The sequence below is a fragment of the Silurus aristotelis genome (genome assembly GCF_946808225.1).
Source record: "Silurus aristotelis genome assembly, chromosome: 2".
Taxonomy (NCBI): Eukaryota; Metazoa; Chordata; class Actinopteri; order Siluriformes; family Siluridae; genus Silurus; species Silurus aristotelis.
The window spans coordinates 36,471,586-36,493,107 of NC_139575.1; the positions used below are offsets into that span (position 1 = coordinate 36,471,586).

Consider the following 21,522-nt stretch of genomic DNA (forward strand, 5'->3'; position numbering starts at 1 on the left):
CACACACTCTCTCTCTTTCACACACACACAGGGGCAGGGATACAAAAGCTGTGTATAATTCAGGAACAGTCACATGTGCCCAGCTGGGAGGAAATGAGCTTCAGTGCTGAACAAATCATGGAAACATTAAAACAACCCTCTCTTAGCCACTGCTTTTACACCAACACCCTTCCCTTTTAACACACACACACACACACACACACACACACACACACACACACACACACACACACACACACACACACACACACACACACACACACACACACCAAAGACCAGCTTCTATCTACATCTATCTAATTCTGTCTGTTGTCTTCGGACAGAAGACGTGATGCTATACAGTGGTAAACAAGGCCCTATCCCAACTTTTTTGAGAAGTGTTGAATTCAAAATTCCTTTATGGGTTTATGAAATGTTCAAATCATTGCATTCTGTTGTTATTTACATTTTACAAAGTGTCCAAACTTTTCTGAAATTGGGGTTGTATATATAAATAGCTCTTATCCTAATGTACATGGTCCTAATGTAATGAAAAGCTGAGAGCTGCATCAGAGGAATGCATTATTCAACTCACAGCAACACAGCTCACTTACACACACACACACACACACACACACACACACACACACACACACACACACACACACACACACACAAACTGAAAGAGAGAGAGAGAGAGAGAGAGAGAGAGAGAGAGAGAGAGAGAGAGAGAGAGAGAGAGAGAGAGAGAGAGAGAGAGAGAGAGAGACATTCACAGTCACATGAATTGCAGTAGTAATTTGCTTTGTCTGGCTGATAAGAATTAAATTCCCAGCATTCCGGACTGTAACAGAATTCCTCATTTGTTTGGCCTGGATCGTCAATAAAGACATAACTAAGTGTTTCTTCCCACGACTTCAAAAAATCCTTCTCTCAGATCAGTTCAGGAGTTTTACTGCAGTTTACATGAAGTGTTGCCAGGTCTGTACATTTCCTGTAGAAGTCACTTATGAACCAGAGCCGTGGATGGATGTTTCCATTGCGACTGTACACACTTTAGTGAATCATTTTTATAATCTTATTATAAGTCAAGAATGGATTATCAATAGTTTTTGATATCCTAAAATAAATACAATAAATCAAATAAGTACATACACATATGTATGCATATTATAAGTATATATATAAAACATAATCTGTAATATTTGTGGATTAATTATGGCTGTTGCAACCCTAATTATGTAATAAAAATCAAATCAAATCAAATCAAATCAAATTTTATTCATCACATACACATACATACAGGGTACGACTTGCAGTGAAATGCTTTATACGACGGTCCGGCATGAGGGAATAGGATGGGGAAAAGAAAAGAAGGCAGATAAATAAAGTATAAAAAACTATATAAAATAAAAAATCTTTAAAAATATAAAGATATAAAAGATATATGTATGTGTAACAAAGAGAAAAATGTATATACAAAAAAAAAATTCCTATGGCAGTAAACAGTGAAACAGTAAACAGTAAACAATGTGTAACAAAGTGTAAACAATAGACAATTTTAGTGGTGGGTTGTCCATAAAGTGTCCGTGTTTGGGTATGGTGTGGTGTAAGGGTCCGTAAGTGTCTGTGTGCGGTATGGTGTGATGTAAAGTGTCTAATAAGAAGATATTAATGTTACATTCGATAAAAAAACATTCAAAATTACAGTCAAATTGGTCAAGGATAATTAAATTGTACGCTCTATCGAGTGAAAAAAAACTAAATAGGGTTACAAGTATTTTTGTTGCATACCTGGCAACCATGGCATTGAGCTTTCTCAAACAATCAGGCTTCTTACAATAGAAGGGAAAAAATAAATTAAAGAAGTTGATTAAACATTATGCTCAAAATAAATACAAATATAAAATACAACACAATTGGTGTAAAGAAAATTGTTATATAATAATATTATTATCAATAATATTGATAATATTAATAATAATAATAATAATAATAATAAGAAGAAGAAGAAGAAGAAGCACAAGTAGCAGAAAAATTACATTTTTAAGGAAATATTACCGTAACTTTGAATACAAAAGTAAACTGATAAGTAGTAAATAAATAAAAATATTATAAAAAACATAATATATGTAACAAAAGCATGTGCTAATAAACTCACACTACACTAACTTTAAAATGCTAAAATACAATACAAATATTTTATGTATTTTATATTATACAGTAGGTTTATTTTTTGGCACTATTGTGTTTTTTTGTGTATTTGTGTATTTGTCCCACACTGTCTAGTGTCGTCTGTCTGATTTTTGTCTCACGATGCACTTATGAACTGGTCCGTATGAACATTCAGTTCATCGTCTACGTGGTCATTTTGTCTGTTTAAAATATTAAAGCGATTGTTTGGTGTAGGGAAATTTACCAGAGAAAAATCAAAAATTTCATGATAAATATATAATCAACATTTTCCCTTCAGCCTTCAGGCGAATGTCGAGTTAGCGTGTTTAGCTTGGGCACAGATGGCATAATGGCACGAGCAGGGTTTTTTTTTTGTCCTGTCATCAGGAATTTGTTTCTTTCTGAAGCGGAAAAAACGAGTCTCGCTCTCTCTCTCTCTCATTCTGCAGCACTTATTCACTCAGAGCAGGGTGTAGCAGCAAACCGCTCAAGGCCTCGGGGAGGAAAGACACACCACTTAGGCCGTTTCATGCGGTTTAAAGGCCACTCTGGCCTCATTGTGCTGTACAGAACTCGAGCTCTGCCATCTGTCATCTCTACCGCAAACGATAACTTCTATTCCTGTAGACACTTGTATTTACTTTAAAAGGTTTGATAGTCACAATGTATGATTGTGTAGGTTTTATGAAACATTTTGAAACACAGGAAATTCAAAAAAGGAGACTGAAGGCAACGTGAACTTGGGTTAGAAAAGAATCGAAGAGCTCCCTCTAGTGGTAACTGCCTTACTGGTAGCGTAAAAACAAAAGACTACAGATAAAAAAAAGATAAATAACTTGAAGAAAGAATAAAATTACAAAAAACAAATGTATGAAAAAACAGTGAATAGAATGAATAAAAACAGGCAAACATGAACAGATGAATGAGGTAATAAATAAACATAATGGAGATAATGAAGGGACAAATGAATAAATGAATAAATAAATAAATAAATAAATAAATAAATAAATAAATACACACCTGGGCAAGTAAATAAATGAACAAACTAACAAGCAAAAAGCATTAAATGAATGAATGAATGAAATAATTAAAAACCCAAAAAATTATTAAAAAGATCATCATGCAAATAAACAAAGTAACATGTGAATGACTGAATAAATTGGTAAATAAAGATATGAATGATAGAATGAATAAATTAATAAAAAAATCTAATTATTGAAAATAATAATAATAACGAATAATTTAAAGAACTACAAATGAATAATATCCAAATTGTTCAGTTTTCTTTACCTCATGGGGAAATCTGGGAAAGCTGTAGGAACCTGTGGGGCAGTATGGCGATGTCAGGTTGCTAGGCAACAGGAGGAGAGGATCTCCAGCAGGGTCACTCCTGATTACAGTGTGTTTGTTTCTCCGTTACACAAACACACAGGCTGAGAAAAGCAGTTGAACCCGAGGTAAAGTTGGCATGTGACATCTTTCTCAGCTTGTATCAGTCTTATATCCTGCTTTCATTTCCCTCCTTTTTGGCTTTTTATCCTTGCACTCATTCCGAGCACAGAAACACGACTTGTGATGTAAATATTCTTATATGCTGAATGTTTACAGTAAAAAAAAAAAAGTCAGCTGTTATTGAATCACAAATGAGCAGATCATTGAAGTTATTCTGTAATTGATGTGAACGTGAAGAATTGGTGCTTAAATGAATCATTCAATCCACAGCTGCATATGAAAATGAAGCTCACCTTTTTATAAAGTGCATGCAAAAGTGTTGGTAATGTCTGCCATGGCCTCATTACAGCACGGGTCACAACATCTCCTCAGAATCTAAACTTATGAGCCTACAAACACCATCTCAAGTCTGCAAAATAACAGCCATCCTCAGTGTGGGAGGAAAGAAGTCCAGTAGAAAGCAGAGTAAGAACATTTCAGTCAGCTGAAAATCTCATTATTTCAGCTCGTCCCAAACTGGTGTTATCTGGGAGACAGTGGGTTTTCAGGAGATTGTGGATATGGACTGTATGAACAAAGGTTTGTGGACACATGAGCATAATATTCGGTGTGATTGTTGTGAAAATCCCATCCCACATTTAGTCCACTGTTATAATAAAGGGGAAAAAATTATGTTACAATGGATTTTAGAGTGTGTTAATGGAGATTTGTGCTCTTTCAGCCACAGAGGTGTTGGTACTAATGTGGGTCTGGTGAGGAAACTTAAAGCGTAACTGTAAATGGATAAAAACAACAATGCAAAAATGTATAAAAACAGTTAAGTTGGTCAGCTGCAGTAGAAGTAGAAATAAAGCACTGAAACATGTTTTTATGTGGGAAATCAGTTATAAATCAAATAACACCTAAATGTTACTATAAATGTGTAAACGTTTAATAATATATATACATATTTTTATTTTAGCTTGTTACATTGCAGTGGTATAAGAATAAATCATCACGTTGTAAATCGATTTAAATCCCAGCAGGCAAATGAACAAAGTAGCGAATGAATGGATGAATTGAACCCACAACATACAACTGAACCCACAAATAAACAAGCAAACAACAAAATACACGTGACTAAATAAATAGACAAACAAACAAATTAATTAATAGACAATAAGATTAATAAATAGATGGATGGATGGATGGTTGGATGGATGGATAGATGGATGGATGGATGAATGGACAAACAACTGGTGCAAGGTGAAGGTTGGACTGCATCAAAGATCGGCTCTGAACCCTTTCCTGTTTGCAGTGGTGATGGACAGGTTGACAGACGAGGTCAGATAGGAGTCTCCCTGGACTATGATGTTTGTGGATGATGAAGTTATTTATGGTGAGAGTAGGGAGCAGGTTGAGAAGAGCCTGGAGAGGTGGAGGTACACGTTGGAGAGAAGGGAAATGAAAGTCAGTAGGAGTAAGACAGAGTACATGTGTGTGAATGAGAAAGAGGGCAGTGGAGGGGTGCAGTTGCAGGGAGGAGAAATGGAGAAGGTGGAGGAGTTCAGGTACCTGGGGTCAACAGTGCAAAGTAATGGAGAGTGTGTTAAAGAAGTGAAGAAAAGAGTGCAGGCAGGGTGGAGTGGGTGGAGAAGAGTGATAGAAGGAGTGATTTGTGATAGAAAAGTATCTGCAAGAGGAAGAGGAAGGCCAAGAATGAGGTTTATGGATGTGGTGAAGGAAGACATGCAGGTAGTTGGTTTGAAAGAGACAGATGTAGGGGACAGGGGTGTATGGAGACGGATGATCCGCTGTAACGCCCCCTAATGGAAGCAGCCAAAAGAAGAAGAAGCCCAATTTAGTTCTAAATTACTCCAATTACACAAACACAGTTTCCTCAATTTAGTTATAAATAATTTACTTTGTCAGGAACCCACAATATTTCCCACAATATTGATTTTCTCAATCAAACACATTTCTTAGGCTTTCAAAGGGATCGGCTTCCCAAAATAGGCTTTATTTTGGAAAACTACAGTGTACGTCAGAAACCTTTTTCCTGCGATTCAAAGGAATAAAAGTCATTTTGCACATTCTGAAACACATTTTCCAACCAAAAAAAAAAAAAAAACCATTTCAATGTAACAAAAAAAAAAAAATGTAATTCTCAGCTGATAGAGAAAATTTCCGGTACATGGCGCGGGGGGGCGGGGCTTCATGATAGTCATGAATATCGCGTGACAGTTATAGTGATGAGGAAATTAAGTATACTTTGGTACAAAAAATATGATCTTTATTCTTTTGGCTTTTTAAAATAATGTCACCATGTAGTTGGTTAGTATAGTGCATGCAGTTTACTACAACACTACGAATGAAATATGACGACCACTGATTGCTTCATAAATTTATATGTACATTTAAAACCGGGACCTGGCCCTCACACATACTGTAGCACTGTGCAAAAAATGTAAACAGAATAAATCAAAAAAAAAAACCCAAAAAAACAAAATAAAAAACAGGGAAACATGAGCTCCAAACTACTATTTACACTATAAAACATTGAACAAGAGAATGGGAATAAAGCACATCAATGCTGGTCCCAGTACAGTCACATATACTAGCGCTCTGTCTCACAGATATGTACTATATATCTTTCTTTCACACACACACACACACACACACACACACACACACACACACACACACACACACACACACACACATGCTCACACAGACACACACACACACACACACACACACACACACACACACACACACACACACACATGCTCACACAGACACACAAAGATAATATTCATCCAGATGGCAGTGTAAAAGTGCTCCTCTACAGTGTCGAGTACAGAGGTGAGATACAGAGTGCCGATATGTACAGACAGAATCACCACAAGTTTTAACAGAAGAACTGATCGTAAGTTGTAAGTATTCGCCCCTTCCCTCCCTTCCCCCACATCCCGAACCCGGACGTGATATTTTGTTGTTTTTCGAGCTCGGAGTCTCCTCCAGCGTCGGAACGTTCGCTTTGGAAGAAAGACGTCGTCTCTCTTTCAAAACCGACAGAGTCGCGGAAAAATGTAGCTTTTTTTCCCCGGCACGGAGACATTCAGTAACATTCGGTTGTGTATCAGGGTTACCAAAGTAGCGGGATATTCCGGGGAGTTTTGTTTAGGAGTGGACATTCAGGCTTCTGAGAGCAACCGGATTGGTTCGGAAAAAGAAATCGCGTCTCGAAAGATTCACGATCGGCTCGACCGTGCTTGTTTGCTTTACTCAATCGTCTGTCTTGTTAAACTGATAAATAAGGCAGCGCTGCAATACATCTCTATCTATAATTATAATTCTATAAAACATTCGCAAGAAACCCCGGCGGATGTAAAAATCCTGATCCCTAAGCGGCTGTTGCGCTCGAGACGCACCGTGAGCCGAGATTTCTGCCTATTTTATTCCACATAACCGGCAAACCTTTAACATATAACCCGTTAAATATCTTTCTTTCTCTCTATGTTTTGTAGTTCTACATTTCCACACCCTCGATAAGACTCGCGCTTTGATAAAACAGTTCACACAGTCGAAAAGAATGAATAGAAAATTTCGAGATGTTACGTAAAAAAAAAGAAAAAAAAACAGGTGCAGGTTTTATCATAATACGCCATTCGAGAACAAGGACACCAGTGGTAGTGGCAGTGCTAGCTACTGATGACCGTGTGACAGTTTCCTTATGTCCTCCAGATTGTTGGAGGACATTCGGAATGAACAGACGCGTCCGAAAGCTCCGCCTCACACACACCCGAGTGCTCCTTAACAGTAACAGTCACTCTTCTGAAATGTACGTGTGTGTGCACTGCGTGTGCAGTGTGTTGCGTGTTGACGAACATGAACATAAACATGTCTCATCACCATGAATCCTAGTCAGTCTCTTATTAGCACACAGCAATAGACAATCACACACACATGCGCACACACACGCGCTCATTTTGGTTCCAAAACCATCGCGAAAGGAAGTCCATAGCGTTGTTCCCCGTAAAGTCTGTAAACAGTGTCTCGTTTCAAAGAGCAGTCTTCATCACGTTCGTATCGTTCGCGTTCTCGGGAGTTCATTTCTTTCTCTCGCGTGTGTCTTTTGTACTGTTCTCCTTCTCCCGCCTTTCCTTCTCATACTTGTCCTTCTCCGATTTGGCCACGCTGTTGTACGAGGGCGGTGACGCCGAAGACGGGGTCATGTCCGTTTTTTCCGACACAGAGTTCTCAGGGAACTTCCCAATCACCAGAACTTCCTTCTCGTGAAGAGGTTCGCCGCCGCCCTGTAGTCGCTGTCGGTACATATCGGACGCCTTCTTGATTGTGATGCGGACGCGGTAGTGCCGGAAAGCTCGCTGAATGATGATGGCTGACATTTCCTCCTGCTTGCGACGCAGGGTGGTGGTGATGGGCTCGTAGGACACTTTGGACGGATTGGAGGCCATGAATCGCTCCTCCATTTGACCACGCAAGGCATCCATCTCGCCCTCCTCGCCCAGGACACGCAGCGTAAAGGCGAACAGGATGTCCAGGCAGTGGATACGGTCTCCGCTGACCATCGGGAGGTCCATGGCGATCAGCTGGATCTTGTTGGGTTTAGGAATGCGCAGCGGTGGGTCCAGGGCGTCGGCAAAGTCCAACAGCTTGTCGTACTCGACGAACTGCGTAGCGTTCGGGTCGAATCGCTCCCACACCTCATAAAACATCTCAAAGTCGTCCTCGCTTAGCGGTTCGGCACTTTCCTCCGTAGCAACGCTGAAGTTCTCCAGGATGACAGCGATGTACATGTTGACCACAATCAGGAAGCAGATGATAATGTAGCTGACGAAGAAGAAGATGCCCACTGACGGGTTGCCGCAGTCACCTCGGTACGAGCTGCCCGGGTGCTCGCTCTCGCTGTCGCAGTCAGGTTCACGCTTATTCAGGATGGGAGCCAGAAGCCCATCCCAGCCGGCTGACGTCGTGATCTGGAAGAGGCACAGCATGGAGTTTCCGAACGTCTCAAAGTTGAACATGTCATCGATTCCGGCTTCGTGTTTGACGTAGGCAAAGTTGGACATGCCAAAAATGGCGTAGATGAACATGACCAGGAAGAGCAGGAGCCCGATGTTGAACAAGGCAGGAAGTGACATCATTAAGGCAAACAAGAGGGTGCGGATACCCTTGGCCCCCTTGATGAGACGGAGGATGCGACCAATCCTGGCCAACCGGATGACTCGGAATAGGGTTGGTGACACAAAATACTTCTCAATCAACTCTGAGAGGAACATTCCTGCAAATACATCAGATCGAAACGTTTTACTCATGAGAATGTCTCCAATGTGATTTCTGAAGAAAAGACATCTGAGAAATACGTTTCTAGGCTTCTAACCAAACCACTTCCCAGCACTTACCTACAATGGACAGAATCACAACCACAAAGTCAAACACATTCCAACCGATGGTAAAGTAGTAATGTCTCAGTGAGAACATTTTCAGCACACATTCACTGGTGAAGAGCACGATGAAAACCAGGTTGATCCAGTATAGGATGTTATCCATTTCTTTCGTCTGGTCGTCGGTTTCCACCATCATGGTCACCATGTTCAGGCAGATCAGGATCATGATGATGATGTCGAAGGCTTGCTTGGTAATCAGGTCAAAGACAAGACCTTGAAGTTTGTTCTGGAAAATTAAACAACAACAAAAAAGTTGTTAACCGATTAATCAACCGATAATTTTTTAATCGGGTACTGGATGAAACACAAAATAATATAACACTCCATGTGAAATAGTACTGAACTTTATAAAAAAAATCAATAAAAACAGTACTGAATCATGAAAATGCCGAAGCAAATAAATATGACTATATAATAATGAATAAACATGATTATAAAATTCATAAATTATAAATATAATATAGCTCTTTCCGTGCAGCGCACAGCCTCACTTGTAAAAACAAATGACAGTGATTTGCCTCTAAAGGCCGCTCTAGTAATGACAACCCTCTGGTGCACACTCTGGTGCTCATGATATTTCTCACTCTGTAATGTTTTCATGATTAAGAATCACACACTTGGATTCACCCAGATGAGAATGGGATCCACATTGAGGCTGGTTCCTCTCAAGGGTTCTTCCTAATACCAACTATGGGAGGTTTTTCTTGTCATAGTTGCACTTGACCACACACATAAAAAATACACTCTTTTCCTCATTGTTGGTGTGTTTAACAGCTGTACGTACTGTGGGTCTGGGGATGGGTTTCTGCGGTTTCTTCGAGCCGAGCTTCTTCATGGCGTTGTAGTATTTCTTCTGCTCTTCTGTCATGAAAATGTCCTGACCTCCGAAGTAAAGGACAAAAAGAAGGAGTCTGGTTACAACCTCATCCGCATGAATATTATCTATAATTCAATCAGAGTGCACTCAGAGTCGCATGCTAGTCACCTAGAAACCAATAAACGTCAGTGAAGCAGAGCTGCCTTTGCTAATGCATTCATTCATGTACTAAATATTTAAGTATACTGCAAACTGTAATCATTTTAAGATATTAATCCTTTTCTAAACACTCATCTTTTTCTTCTGCTGGTTGAAGTTGTCGATGATGACACCAATAAACAGGTTGAGTGTGAAGAAGGAGCCGAAGATTATGAAGATGACGAAGTACAGGTACATGTACAGGTTCACTTCATAGTTTGGCTGATCCTCCACCTGCAAGACGAAAGAAAATGATTTGCAATCTGTCTTTCCTGAGGTACCATTTATTATTGTGGTACTGGTGGTCATGTTTTCTTTTTCTGGACCCGCCTGATTCATCCTGGTGCCTTACTTCTTGTGTTATTAACAATCGGAGAGCAGCTGAGGATGGTTAATCAGTGTAAGGATCCATGATGTTACCATGGAAACTCAAAAACAATGAAGATCAGTCTGCACTGTAATCAATATATACAGTATGAACCAGGTGTCCCCAAACTATAGCCCACAGTCCAAGTACGGACCACCCACAGATTTCTAACGACCCTTGAAACAATGCCAGAGTTGTTTTTGAGTTTATGCATGTGGAAATATTCATTCATTCATTTTCTCCCGCTTATCCGTAATTCGGGTCGCGGGGGCAGCAGTCTAAGCAGGCCCCCGCCTTCGACTGCTGCCCAATCCTCACAGCACCGTCCCTTACGGTCCCTCCTGCAGGTGGTGAGCCCACGGGAAGGCGGCCCCACGTCACTCCGACGTCACGGACCTTGATATTTCCCTCGTAAGGGACCCCCGGAGCATAGAGGGTTAAGGGCCTTGCTCAAGGGCCCAAGAGTGGCAGCTTGGCGATACCGGGGCTTGAACCCCAGACCTTCCGCATGTGGAAATACTCAAGTCATATTGGAAATGGTGACTTTTAACTTGTAATTGAGTTTTGCAGTACGTTATCTATACTTTTACTTAGGGAGGATTTTCAGCTACTCTTTATATATTTTATTTGCGATTACGATAAAAGCTAAAGATTTTGCAGAAAATGTCAATATTTACGCCCATATCTAGAGCAACTTATAATTACCTCATTTAAACACCTGAGCAATTGAGGAGTTAAGATCAAGAGCTCAGCAGTGCTAGGATTTGAACTCACGACCTTCTGATCAGAACTGTCCGATTAAGCTCTTATCCGCTGAAGTACTGCTTCCAGTTCACTCCGGAATACACTTGAACATTTTACAATATTATTCAATACAGGGATTTTTTATTTTTTTTCATAACATCACGGTTCAGCGTGACGCCGGTGCGAGTTGGCACAGAACGTTAAATTGCCCAGTCACGCAGTAACCCCATGGCTGCCTAGAGCTTCTACCACTAAGGGAGTAAACGAGCTCGGTACATATTACTGGTATAATTACGCCTAAAAATAAGCCTCATCTACTCCCACCTAAACAGACCCACCACTGTGAAAGCTTCAGGTTCCTGCATGGTGCATCAGTTATTACTGAAATGTAGCCTTGACGAAAAAAGAAACGTGTTGCGAGAGAGACTTACATTGCGAGAGTCTACTGCAGCGTACATGATGTCCATCCAGCCTTTAAACGTGGCCTGTGGTGAGGAATAGGAAAGGGGTTCAATACAAATATGGCATTTGACCTACGCCCTTATTTTGAGTGATTAACATCTTCTTGATCATTCATACAAATGCGCAGCTATGGGGTGGCTGGGATTTGAACTCATGACCTTCTGATCTAATGGCTAATGCCTTAACCACTAAGCACTGATACAGAGAATAACAGCATTCATTATATAATATAGTATCAAGGGTTCTACAGGTTCTAGTGGTAAAATATCGAACCCCGTTATTGTGGTTCGATTTTAAAGCTGTTTTTGAGAAACGTCTCCTCACCACTTGGAGCAAAGCCAGGTACCCGGCCCCTACGTTGTCGAAGTTGATCTTGACGTTTTTCCAGCGCGCGCTGTCGTTGACCAGCGCCATGCACTCTGACTTGTTGTTGACCATGCTGATGGGGAACAGCTCGTCCGTGGTGGTGTTGACGCAGTGGTAGTACTTGCCGGCGAACAGGTTGACGCCCATGATGCTGAAGATGAGCCAGAAGATCAGGCACACGAGCAGCACGTTCATGATGGAAGGGATCGCACCGAGCAGAGCGTTCACTACCACCTGACCAAAGACACAGGTTTTAGATCTCAATCGCCAGAAGCCCCTTTTACGTACTGTACACACAGTGGGTTGGGGCTCATGACATTCTTGTGATATATATTAATGGTGTTAGTTGAGTGGGGTACAAGGGATCACACACACACACACACACTTTAGTTATTGCGTTATTGAAGGAAAGCAGTGATCATCTGGAGAAAAAGGGTGTTTACTAATAACTATGAGCACTACACAAGGGCTTATTTTGGCTCGTGATGAACCGGTCACATAATTACACAGCACAGAGAAGATCTTACCGCAGCTGCTGCTGCTGATTCTAAGTTCAAACTTTTTTTTTTTTTTGTATAATAAGAGAAGAAGGTAGACACACAAAAATTGGAACATAAAACCAAAAAACCTTGCTTGAGACACGATGATGTCTACATTTGTGTACTGCAAATGAAAAAACAAGACACACAACAGTGAAATTAAAGGTCAAAGGCACAACAGAAACATCACAATAAACACCACGGTTTCATCCGAAACGACAAGAAAACGAACATGCAAAAGAAATGTAAAAAAATATAATCATTTCTCGGCGGAATCGGATTACATAATGCATCTGTGAAAACGTTATACTTACAGTGACAAGGAAAAGTTATTGTGTGAATGTGTGTAGGTGTGTGTGTGTGTGTGTGTGTGTGTGTACCCTCATGCCCTCGAAGCGTGACAATGCTCTTAGCGGTCTCAGAGCACGCAGAGTCCTCAGTGATTTAATGGCACTCAGTTCAGAGTAACCCAGGGCAGTAGCAACAAGGCTGACCAGAGACACCTACAACACACACAAGACATAGTAAAAAGCATTGGGATTATCAAAAAGCAAGTATGAAATATATAATCCTTGTTTTAACCTTCCATACAAATTCATACATCTTAGACACTGAGCTCAGTTTGCTGTAAATATATTCTAATTTAGTTCTTTATTAAACAATGACCAGTGACCAGAGACCAGGACTCTTCACTTAATCAACTCAGATTATGTAGAAAGACTCTAATGTGACTCTGATCTATTAATAGTATGATATTAATGAGTCAAACACTGATTGATTTCTATTACAATTAACGCAGAAATGAGGTCACGCGTGTGGTGGCGAGTTCGAGCCTGGAGTTTCTTCATCGTTTATTCCTCTCTAAATGTTCTGTTGAACTGAGGCTGAACTGTATGTTGGTGATCAGTAGATACACCAAGCGCCGAGTTCAAAACAGAGCACACGCTCGATCCTGATTGGTGACTCGCTGCGTGTTTGACCGCTTACGTTTTCATCCTCATAAATGAAAAGGAACGACTGATTTCTCAAAATGTAGTTGATTAAAAAAGTACAATATTTGACTTTGAAATGTAGTGAAGTAAAAGTCTCCTCAAATGGAAATACTTTAGTAAAATTCACAGATACGAAAGCAAGGGTTACTTAGGTACAGTTACTTCATTACTGTCCACCACTGTTCGGCAGACGTCCTATCCAGAGCGACTTACAACTGAGCAGTTGAAGTTTAAGCTCCTTGTTCAAGCATAGTGATGCTGTGATTTGAACTCATAACCTTGTAATCCAAATTCTGGTGTCTTAACTACTCTACCACCTCATCCTTATCTCCAAGTGAGGGGAAATTTTCAAAATTCAGCATCCAAAGACGTCCTATACAATTGCGTCTACGAATTTGTGCTAACAGTTTGGGGAAGAACCACATATTGCTGGGATACTTTTACCCATGTAGCGCATGTATAATTAAAATTCGTAAGAACTACAAGTGTAATCCTGGATGAAGGTTGTTCTGAGGATAGCTGAGGATGGTTCTATAGGACTTGCCTAAAGATCTATGAGACTCTATGGTTTAGAGCTTTGATTCCCACCAAGAGTTTTGCACTCAAGCGTCCATCAGTGAACAGTAACTTCAACAATGATGGAACTATAATGAATGGACATTGAGGAGGACGGGATCCTTTTTGAGTGTGGTTCCTCTCGACGTTTCTTACCCATACTATCTCATACCATCATACCGCACCATTCCACATTATGGTGTCTAGTTATTAGAAAATAAGGAACCTCTTCATGGTACCAGTCAGTCAGGTCAGTTCCTCCAGTTGCTCACTGTATTTGTACACTGATGAAAGTGAGGCGGCAGGGTGGAGTGTGGGTGCCGGCGTCTTTGTGACAAGCTGGCACCCTCTAGGGAATTAAAGTCCCAGTATTCCAGGCCCGTGTGTGTGTGTGTGTGTGTGTATGTGTGTGTGTGAGAACGAGGTGGGAATGAGTCACCGATGAGTCAGCAGATGCTAAACAGATAACCACCTCCATCTGCCCTATGGGAACAGATTATTATACTGTTGTCTGGGCTGTGACCTATACTGTGGATATAATATACATAGTGTGTGTGTTGCAAAAAAAGGCTGAGTAAGGATCTTGAATTCCAAGGATGTATTAAAAACCTATGATTTACAAGCGTGAACATGTAACACGCAGTGAATTATACGCTAAGATGAGGATTATTCAGTGTCCTATATGGCAACCCTGCAGTAAAAAGCATTGAAGAACTAGTTGTGTCAAATTTTATATTTAAAATAAAGTTAAATTCAAGTAAACGGAATTTAAAATTGTCTAGGAAGGTGCCAGAGACTCAACAACACTCGAGGATACAGCGAATAATCACCTAAAACCAAATCTGTTCCAGCATGATACCGAATTAAACTTTATTTGAATATTTTGTGAATATATTTTAAAGTAGACATTTTGAGCTTTCTATTCACATAGTTATTACACTGTGTATATACACTGAGTTCCAGGATGTTGTTATTTTACAAAAGCACAACATTTTGTTGTTAATATGAGTGTATATACGACGTACAAAAGTGCTTTGAGTCTCTTCTGGAAAAGTCAGGTGTCCCAATACATTTGTCTGTATACTGTATGTTTACTGTATGTCACACACACACACACACACACACACACACACACACACACACACACACACACACACCATTTAATACACCACAGTTGTACGTACGTCGACAATCAGGAAGTCGAGCCAGCACCAGGCGTTGGTGAAGTATTTGACGAAACCGTAAGCCACCCATTTTAGCAACATCTCCAGGATGAAGATGTACGTGAAAACTTTATCTGCATATTCCAGCACCGTCTTGATCGTCTTCCGCTGCTCTACGTAGATGTCCTCAAACGCCTTCATGCACAAACACACACACCAGGAGACAATGTTTTTTTGCAGTTTCTGCATGTGGATTATTGTTGCTGCTCTGTATTTCTACAGTAGATATTAATACGTATAAAAGCACTGACATCCGATAGCTGACGTTTGTGTGACTAAATTTATTCCTAAGCTTCGTTATGATGTTTTGCTCGAGCTAATTATGGACCACTTTCCTCTTCTTTATGTCGCTGCTTGAACCGAATCAAAGCCAAGAAGGATTCATGTCTTATTCATATGTCTGTATCTGTGTGTGTGTGTGTGTGTGTGTGTGTGTGTGTGTGTGTGTGTGTGTGTGTGTGAGTGTGTGTCCTACCAAAGCACCACTGCTCAGCAGGATCATGAAGATGATAAAGGACTCAAACCAGTTGTGCTCGACAATAATAAAGCAGGTTTTCCGTAAAGTCCACCAGCTCCTCCAATGTCCCTTTTCCACATCCACCTGACAGCACTGAAACCTCATTATGCAGCCTGAGAAGGAAACAGGAGGGAAAGAAGGTGAAAAACAGAGGATAAAATGCTAGAGATTGTGTTCAGAGCTGAAAAAGTCAGGTCTAGTAATGAATCTCGGTGATGTACAGTGTTAGGAAGGAAAAAACGCACGGAAAAAACTGCTCATGCTAATTTATGAATTTACTCTTCTGTGTTGAAAGAAACGTCTTTAAATGGTGCAATGGTGAACCTCCTACACCTACAGGGTGATAGTTACCTCCTCAAACTTCTATATACAGTACCATTGATTTATTGAGTGAAAATGCCTGCATGAACATTGATCTGCTAGCATGTATGTATGCTAGCATGGTGGTACTACACGCAGTAGTAAGTTTCTAGTGTGTCCTATTACTGATAAACAGCGCACGTCACGGGCCGGGCCGGAGGACGTCAATCAAGACGGCAGGCGACAGCGTTAGTGCGTGCATGGAACAGCGTGTGGTGATGAGGTTTCTTGTGAATTAAGGCGTAAAACCCGCAAATATCTACAGAAGGCTTCAAGCACAGGACGGTGATGAGACGCAGTAAGACATTTCAACGGTGTGAAAGTTTCAAAGACGGCTGGGAGCAATGAAGTAAAGCAGGATGTGTGAGGATGTTCAGGCGTACTGACAAATCTTTCAGTGCCAAAACTTTCCCGGCAACAGTTGATTAAACACTGGGACTTTTATTTTATAAACTCAAAAGTCCCAATTTGATTTGAACTCCCAGTGTATATATATGCGTATATTTAATACCTGAAGTCATTTAAAGTTGAAAATTTCATTAAGATAAAGCTGTGATTTCATCACATGCGCTGAGGTTGAAAAAACCTTGTCAAATCAGAGTCGGAGTTTGGAAATTCGGAGTTAGGAGGCACACACACACATGGCATGCTGTTACAGGAAACAACATTTTGTTCCTCTTATGACAAAACAAAAGTCATATTTCTATCTGATTTATAGAAGTTTAACGTAGAAATGAATGACGTTTTTTTTCACAGCAAATGGTGATTTTTTTTTTTTTGCGAGGAGATCAAACGTTTTTGGAAAGAGTCTTCAGGGTCAGGGCTTTGATTTTTAGAAAGTATCCTTAGCATGAGGATGTAGAAATAGTACCCCCCTTTTGCAGGACTTAAAAGTCCAGGGGGGGGAGTTGGACCTGGTACAGCTCCTCCTACTTGGGTGGAGTTAACCAGAAAAGAGCTTGGACTATGATTCCTGTGTGTTAGGAATGATGGTCCTGGTGTGCTGTGAGCGGTTAGATCAGCTCCATCTCCACCCCATCAAATTCTGGTTCTGCAGCAAGGACTGTCTCGCTTTCCGGTTTTTAGACTAATACTAACATTTATGGCCTTATCAGTCCTACAACTAAGCAACTGATGGTTAAGGACCTTGCTCAAGAGCCCAGCAGTGGCAGCTTGGTGGTTCTTGGATATAAAACCATGACCTTCTGATCAGAAATCCAACATGGCTTTAAGTGTAATCTCCTACACTTGGTGATTTGGGTGGATTATGATTCTTAGCCGTGTTCATACTGAAGTGATTAATGCTGGCACTCGTAGCCTCGAACTGTACTGTGGAATCGAGTGTCACATCAAATCAGTCCCTGCTGCATGACACACACACACACACACACACCTTCAGTGAAGCAGTCCTCAGGGTCCAGTGACTCCTCTGGTTCTAGCTCGACTGATTCGGCCCCCTCTCCCGGGGGTCTGATGTCCACCGTGCTTCCTTCAGAAGAACTCAGAACTGTGTCCACTGGAAGCTTCTAAAAGCGCACACACACACACACACACACACACACACACACACACACACACACACACACACACACACACAAAAGAGCATGCAGACAGCACACACACACACACACACACACACACACACACACACACACACACACACACACACACACACACACACAAAACATATGATTAAAGCTCTGCACTGTGAGATCCTTCAGCTTTTTTGCCTTTTCATTACTTTCATGCAGATTCAACCAGATCATTCAAAAGTACCTACAAGCCTGTGGATTTGATTGATTTGATTTGCTTTGTCCCGATTGGTAGCTGTGCACGATGGCCTAGAGCACGGCCTCATGGGTAATCTCACAGTCAGCTGTGGGTACGTTTGATGGGCCTTCATTCCTTCCTCATGCAATTATTTTTTTTATCTTTTTAAATTTTTTTATCAAGGTGCATATTGAAAAAAGAATTCATCCAAGCTCAAGTGATCTCGTCAACAGATGTTGAGTGCTTTCAGTATTTTCATGTCCAGTCCAAAAAAACAACTACATTTCTGTTTTCTTTTTTGTTTTTGTTTCAGTTTTCTCCCCAGCGCAAAAGAAACAAATGATTTCTGTTGGATTAGATTAGACCATAACAGATTGAGGACAGTGATTCCGATTGGAAGAGGTTCAGATTGTGACATGTTCCCACCCCACTGACTGCCATTTTCCCCTCATTGACATGAAAACACAGGGTGGAAAGTCCATTCCGTTAAAGCAGTGGTCAAGCTTCAGTCCGCCAGTCAAGAGTTTGAAGAGAAGGGGAGCCGCATTAGCGCATCTCTAACACCAGGACCGCACCGGGCCGCGAGCCTGAGACAGCATTCACCTTCACGCCTCCGAAACGAAACAACATTTCATATAAAAAATATAGAGTTTCTGGTGCTCTGTATTCAGCCAAAAATAATATATTCTATTAAATTAATGATCTGAATTATTTTTATTATTATTATCAAAAAATACAAACATATGGATTTTTGGATATGGACATTTGGAACAATTTTTTTGCTAATTTTACTCATGAACCAATTACCTGCCTACATTTATTCACTAAGTTAGAGAACGAGAGAGAGAGAGAGAGAGAGAGAGAGAGAGAGAGAGAGAGAGAGAGAGAGAGAAAGAGGGGGGCAGGCAGTCGGACAGACAGACAGACAGACAGACAGACAGACAGACAGACAGACAGACAGACAGACAGACAGACAGACAGACAACAAACAAAGAGAGGACAAAAAGAAAGACAGAAATAGATATAAAACAAACAGATAAAAGAGAGAGAGACAAAGAGACAGAAACATAGACAGACAGACAGCAGACAGACAGACAGACAGACAGACAGACAGACAGACAGACAGACAGACAGACAGACAGACAGAACTGAATGGGGTCAAAAAGAAAACAGAAACAGATAAAAAAAAAGAAACAAACAAAGAGCAAGAGGGGGACAGAAATAACAAAAAGGTAAACAAAAAGAATTGAACAGACAAAAAAAGACAGACAGAGACAGACAACACAAAAAGTGACAGAGAGATAAACGAAGAGAAAAAACACTGAAAAAAGAAATAAAGGAAGAGAGAGAGACATACAGACTACAAACAAAAGGAGGACACAAAGCAAGACAGAAATTGATAACTAAAAGAGAGATAAGAGAGAGACAAAGAGGAGACAGAAACAAAAACTGACAGACAGACAGACAGACAGACAGACAGACAGACAGACAGACAGACAGACAGACAGACAGAGAGATAAACGAAGAGAAATAAAAGAGAAAGGGCGAGACAGAGGAACAGTAGCAGAGAGAAGACCTTCAGTTCGTGTGAATGAGACAGAGAGAACAAGAGAAGCAGAAAGTCAGAGAGTGATAGAAAGTGAGAGAGTGAGAGAGAGATTGATAGATAAATAAAGAGAGACTCCTCATGTCTCCTCTCTAAATGTAACATTTCCACGTAGTTAATTAAACCCTGATTTTAGTAGGTGAAGGTGTTTTGTTGCTCGTGGTGTCCTGAGGCCTGAAGCTGATAAACGTGTGGTGTAATGCAGGACTCTACAGCGTGGGCGTGTGCACAGGCCGAGTCGATGGCGGAGTAAAAGGCAGGAATGCTGTCTGAAACTGAGCGGTAGCGCTGGTTGCCGTGGTACCAAGCTAATGCGGCACGGGGGAATGATGTAAGCATGCCGTGTGCATATTCAGAATGTTCTAGATTATCTTTTAGAGTTCTCTCGGAGCTACATAGCGCCACAGACCCTTCCGAGTGGAAATGCTTTCACAGCAGGGTTGGATCTTATGTTTTAGAAGCTCAACAAAGATCTGTCTTATGTAGTAGCATTTCAGAAATGTCTGTCAGCTCCCCTCCAACCTCCCACTGTCTTTTTCATTTTTTGGTTTCTTTGTTCCAATTGGTGATGCTATCTAACCCTTCATCGTTTGTGCAAACATCCTCGTTAGTGCAAGCTAAGGAAAGATATGCAAATTCATCCAAAAGCAATGTTAAACATAAAAAGAAACATTAAAAAAAAATAACACAGATCTTATATCGAAAGATAAATCTGCGCTCAAATCGTTATCTTTTCAACGATTAGCTTGGTTTCATCCAGGGTTACAATGAGAAATTAGTGTAATGCTAGGTCATGTTACTACAGTGTATCAGTCTAGACACACTGCCTCCTAGTGCTCATGCTTATGATAGCAGTTTAATACAGCAGCCATTCACAGTGAACAGGAATTATAATGATTAAAAAGTTATGTAAAGTAAAGAAAAGAAAGAAAAAACCCTGTTGATACCAAGCTGATAGTTTGGTTACAGAGCTGCGATGCTGTAGAGCAGCTTTCATCATTCCTTTATGAACAATACTGATGTCAAGATGCAATTAAACAAATATGAGCCATGGTCTAATTCTACTGAGGCAACATCCTCCTTACACACACACACACACACACACACACACACACACACACACACACACACACACACACACACACACACACACTGTAAAGGTGTTTTCACACTTGGTTGAAATTCTCAAACAAAGAGCTGATGATTTGGGGCGGAGCTCTTAATAGCGAAATTGATGATCGTGCAATTTAATGAAGTCACTCAGGCTTGAAAAATGTCAGGCGCTGGATGGTTTGTTATTCAGCATCCTCTCCTACCGAGATTATTTTTTAACTAGGACCAGTCCTGTTATGGATCTGTCGGCCATGAAATATGAGGCAGTATGGACTTGGCAATAGGGGGTAAAATGGTCCAGGCAATATGAGGCAATATAAGAGAAAATACACCAGACAATTTGGGGTAATATGGGGCAGGCAGTATAAAACAATATGAGGCAATATGGGCTATGGGGGTGATATGAGGTAAAAAGGACCAGGTGATATGAGTGATTATAAGGCTAAATACTGTAGTTTGGGGGATATAAGGGGATATAAGGTGAAATAGTCCAGGCAATAGTAGGTGATATGAGGCAAAATGAGATAAAATGAGGCAGGCAATAGGAGGCAATATGAGGTAATATAGCCTGGGGGGGTGATATAAGGTAAAATTGACTAGTTGATATGAGGCATTATAAGGCTATATAGCCTGGGTGTTATAAGGCCACGTGAGGCTATAGAGGGATATGACGATATATACCGTATTTTCTGGACTATAAGATGGCTATAACCCCATGGCCTAATAAAGCGGCTAATTTATGGATTTATCCTGGGTTTTTCCCGGTTTCACAAACTTCAAGCCAAAAAACTGAGCCCCATAACATTAGACCAATGAAATTGCTGAACGGGTTCA

General features: G+C 40.7%; 1 protein-coding gene across 4 annotated transcripts in view; it reads right to left on the minus strand.

Moving 5' to 3' along the window:
• Positions 1-5,856: 5,856 nt before the first annotated feature.
• scn1lab (sodium channel, voltage-gated, type I like, alpha b) overlaps positions 5,857-21,522 on the minus strand; it is a 46,531-nt gene continuing 30,865 nt past the window's right edge. For all 4 annotated transcript variants that reach the window (XM_083524295.1, XM_083524293.1, XM_083524294.1 and 1 more), the window contains exons 18-27: positions 17,593-17,725; positions 15,798-15,952; positions 15,284-15,457; positions 12,933-13,055; positions 11,972-12,247; positions 11,617-11,670; positions 10,171-10,308; positions 9,844-9,948; positions 9,015-9,285; positions 5,857-8,893 (exon numbers count right to left, since the gene is read on the minus strand). In XM_083524295.1, coding sequence (XP_083380421.1) covers positions 7,698-8,893; positions 9,015-9,285; positions 9,844-9,948; positions 10,171-10,308; positions 11,617-11,670; positions 11,972-12,247; positions 12,933-13,055; positions 15,284-15,457; positions 15,798-15,952; positions 17,593-17,725 — 2,625 coding nt within the window. In that variant the 3' untranslated portion in view covers positions 5,857-7,697. The remainder of the gene's footprint in view (positions 8,894-9,014; positions 9,286-9,843; positions 9,949-10,170; positions 10,309-11,616; positions 11,671-11,971; positions 12,248-12,932; positions 13,056-15,283; positions 15,458-15,797; positions 15,953-17,592; positions 17,726-21,522) is intronic.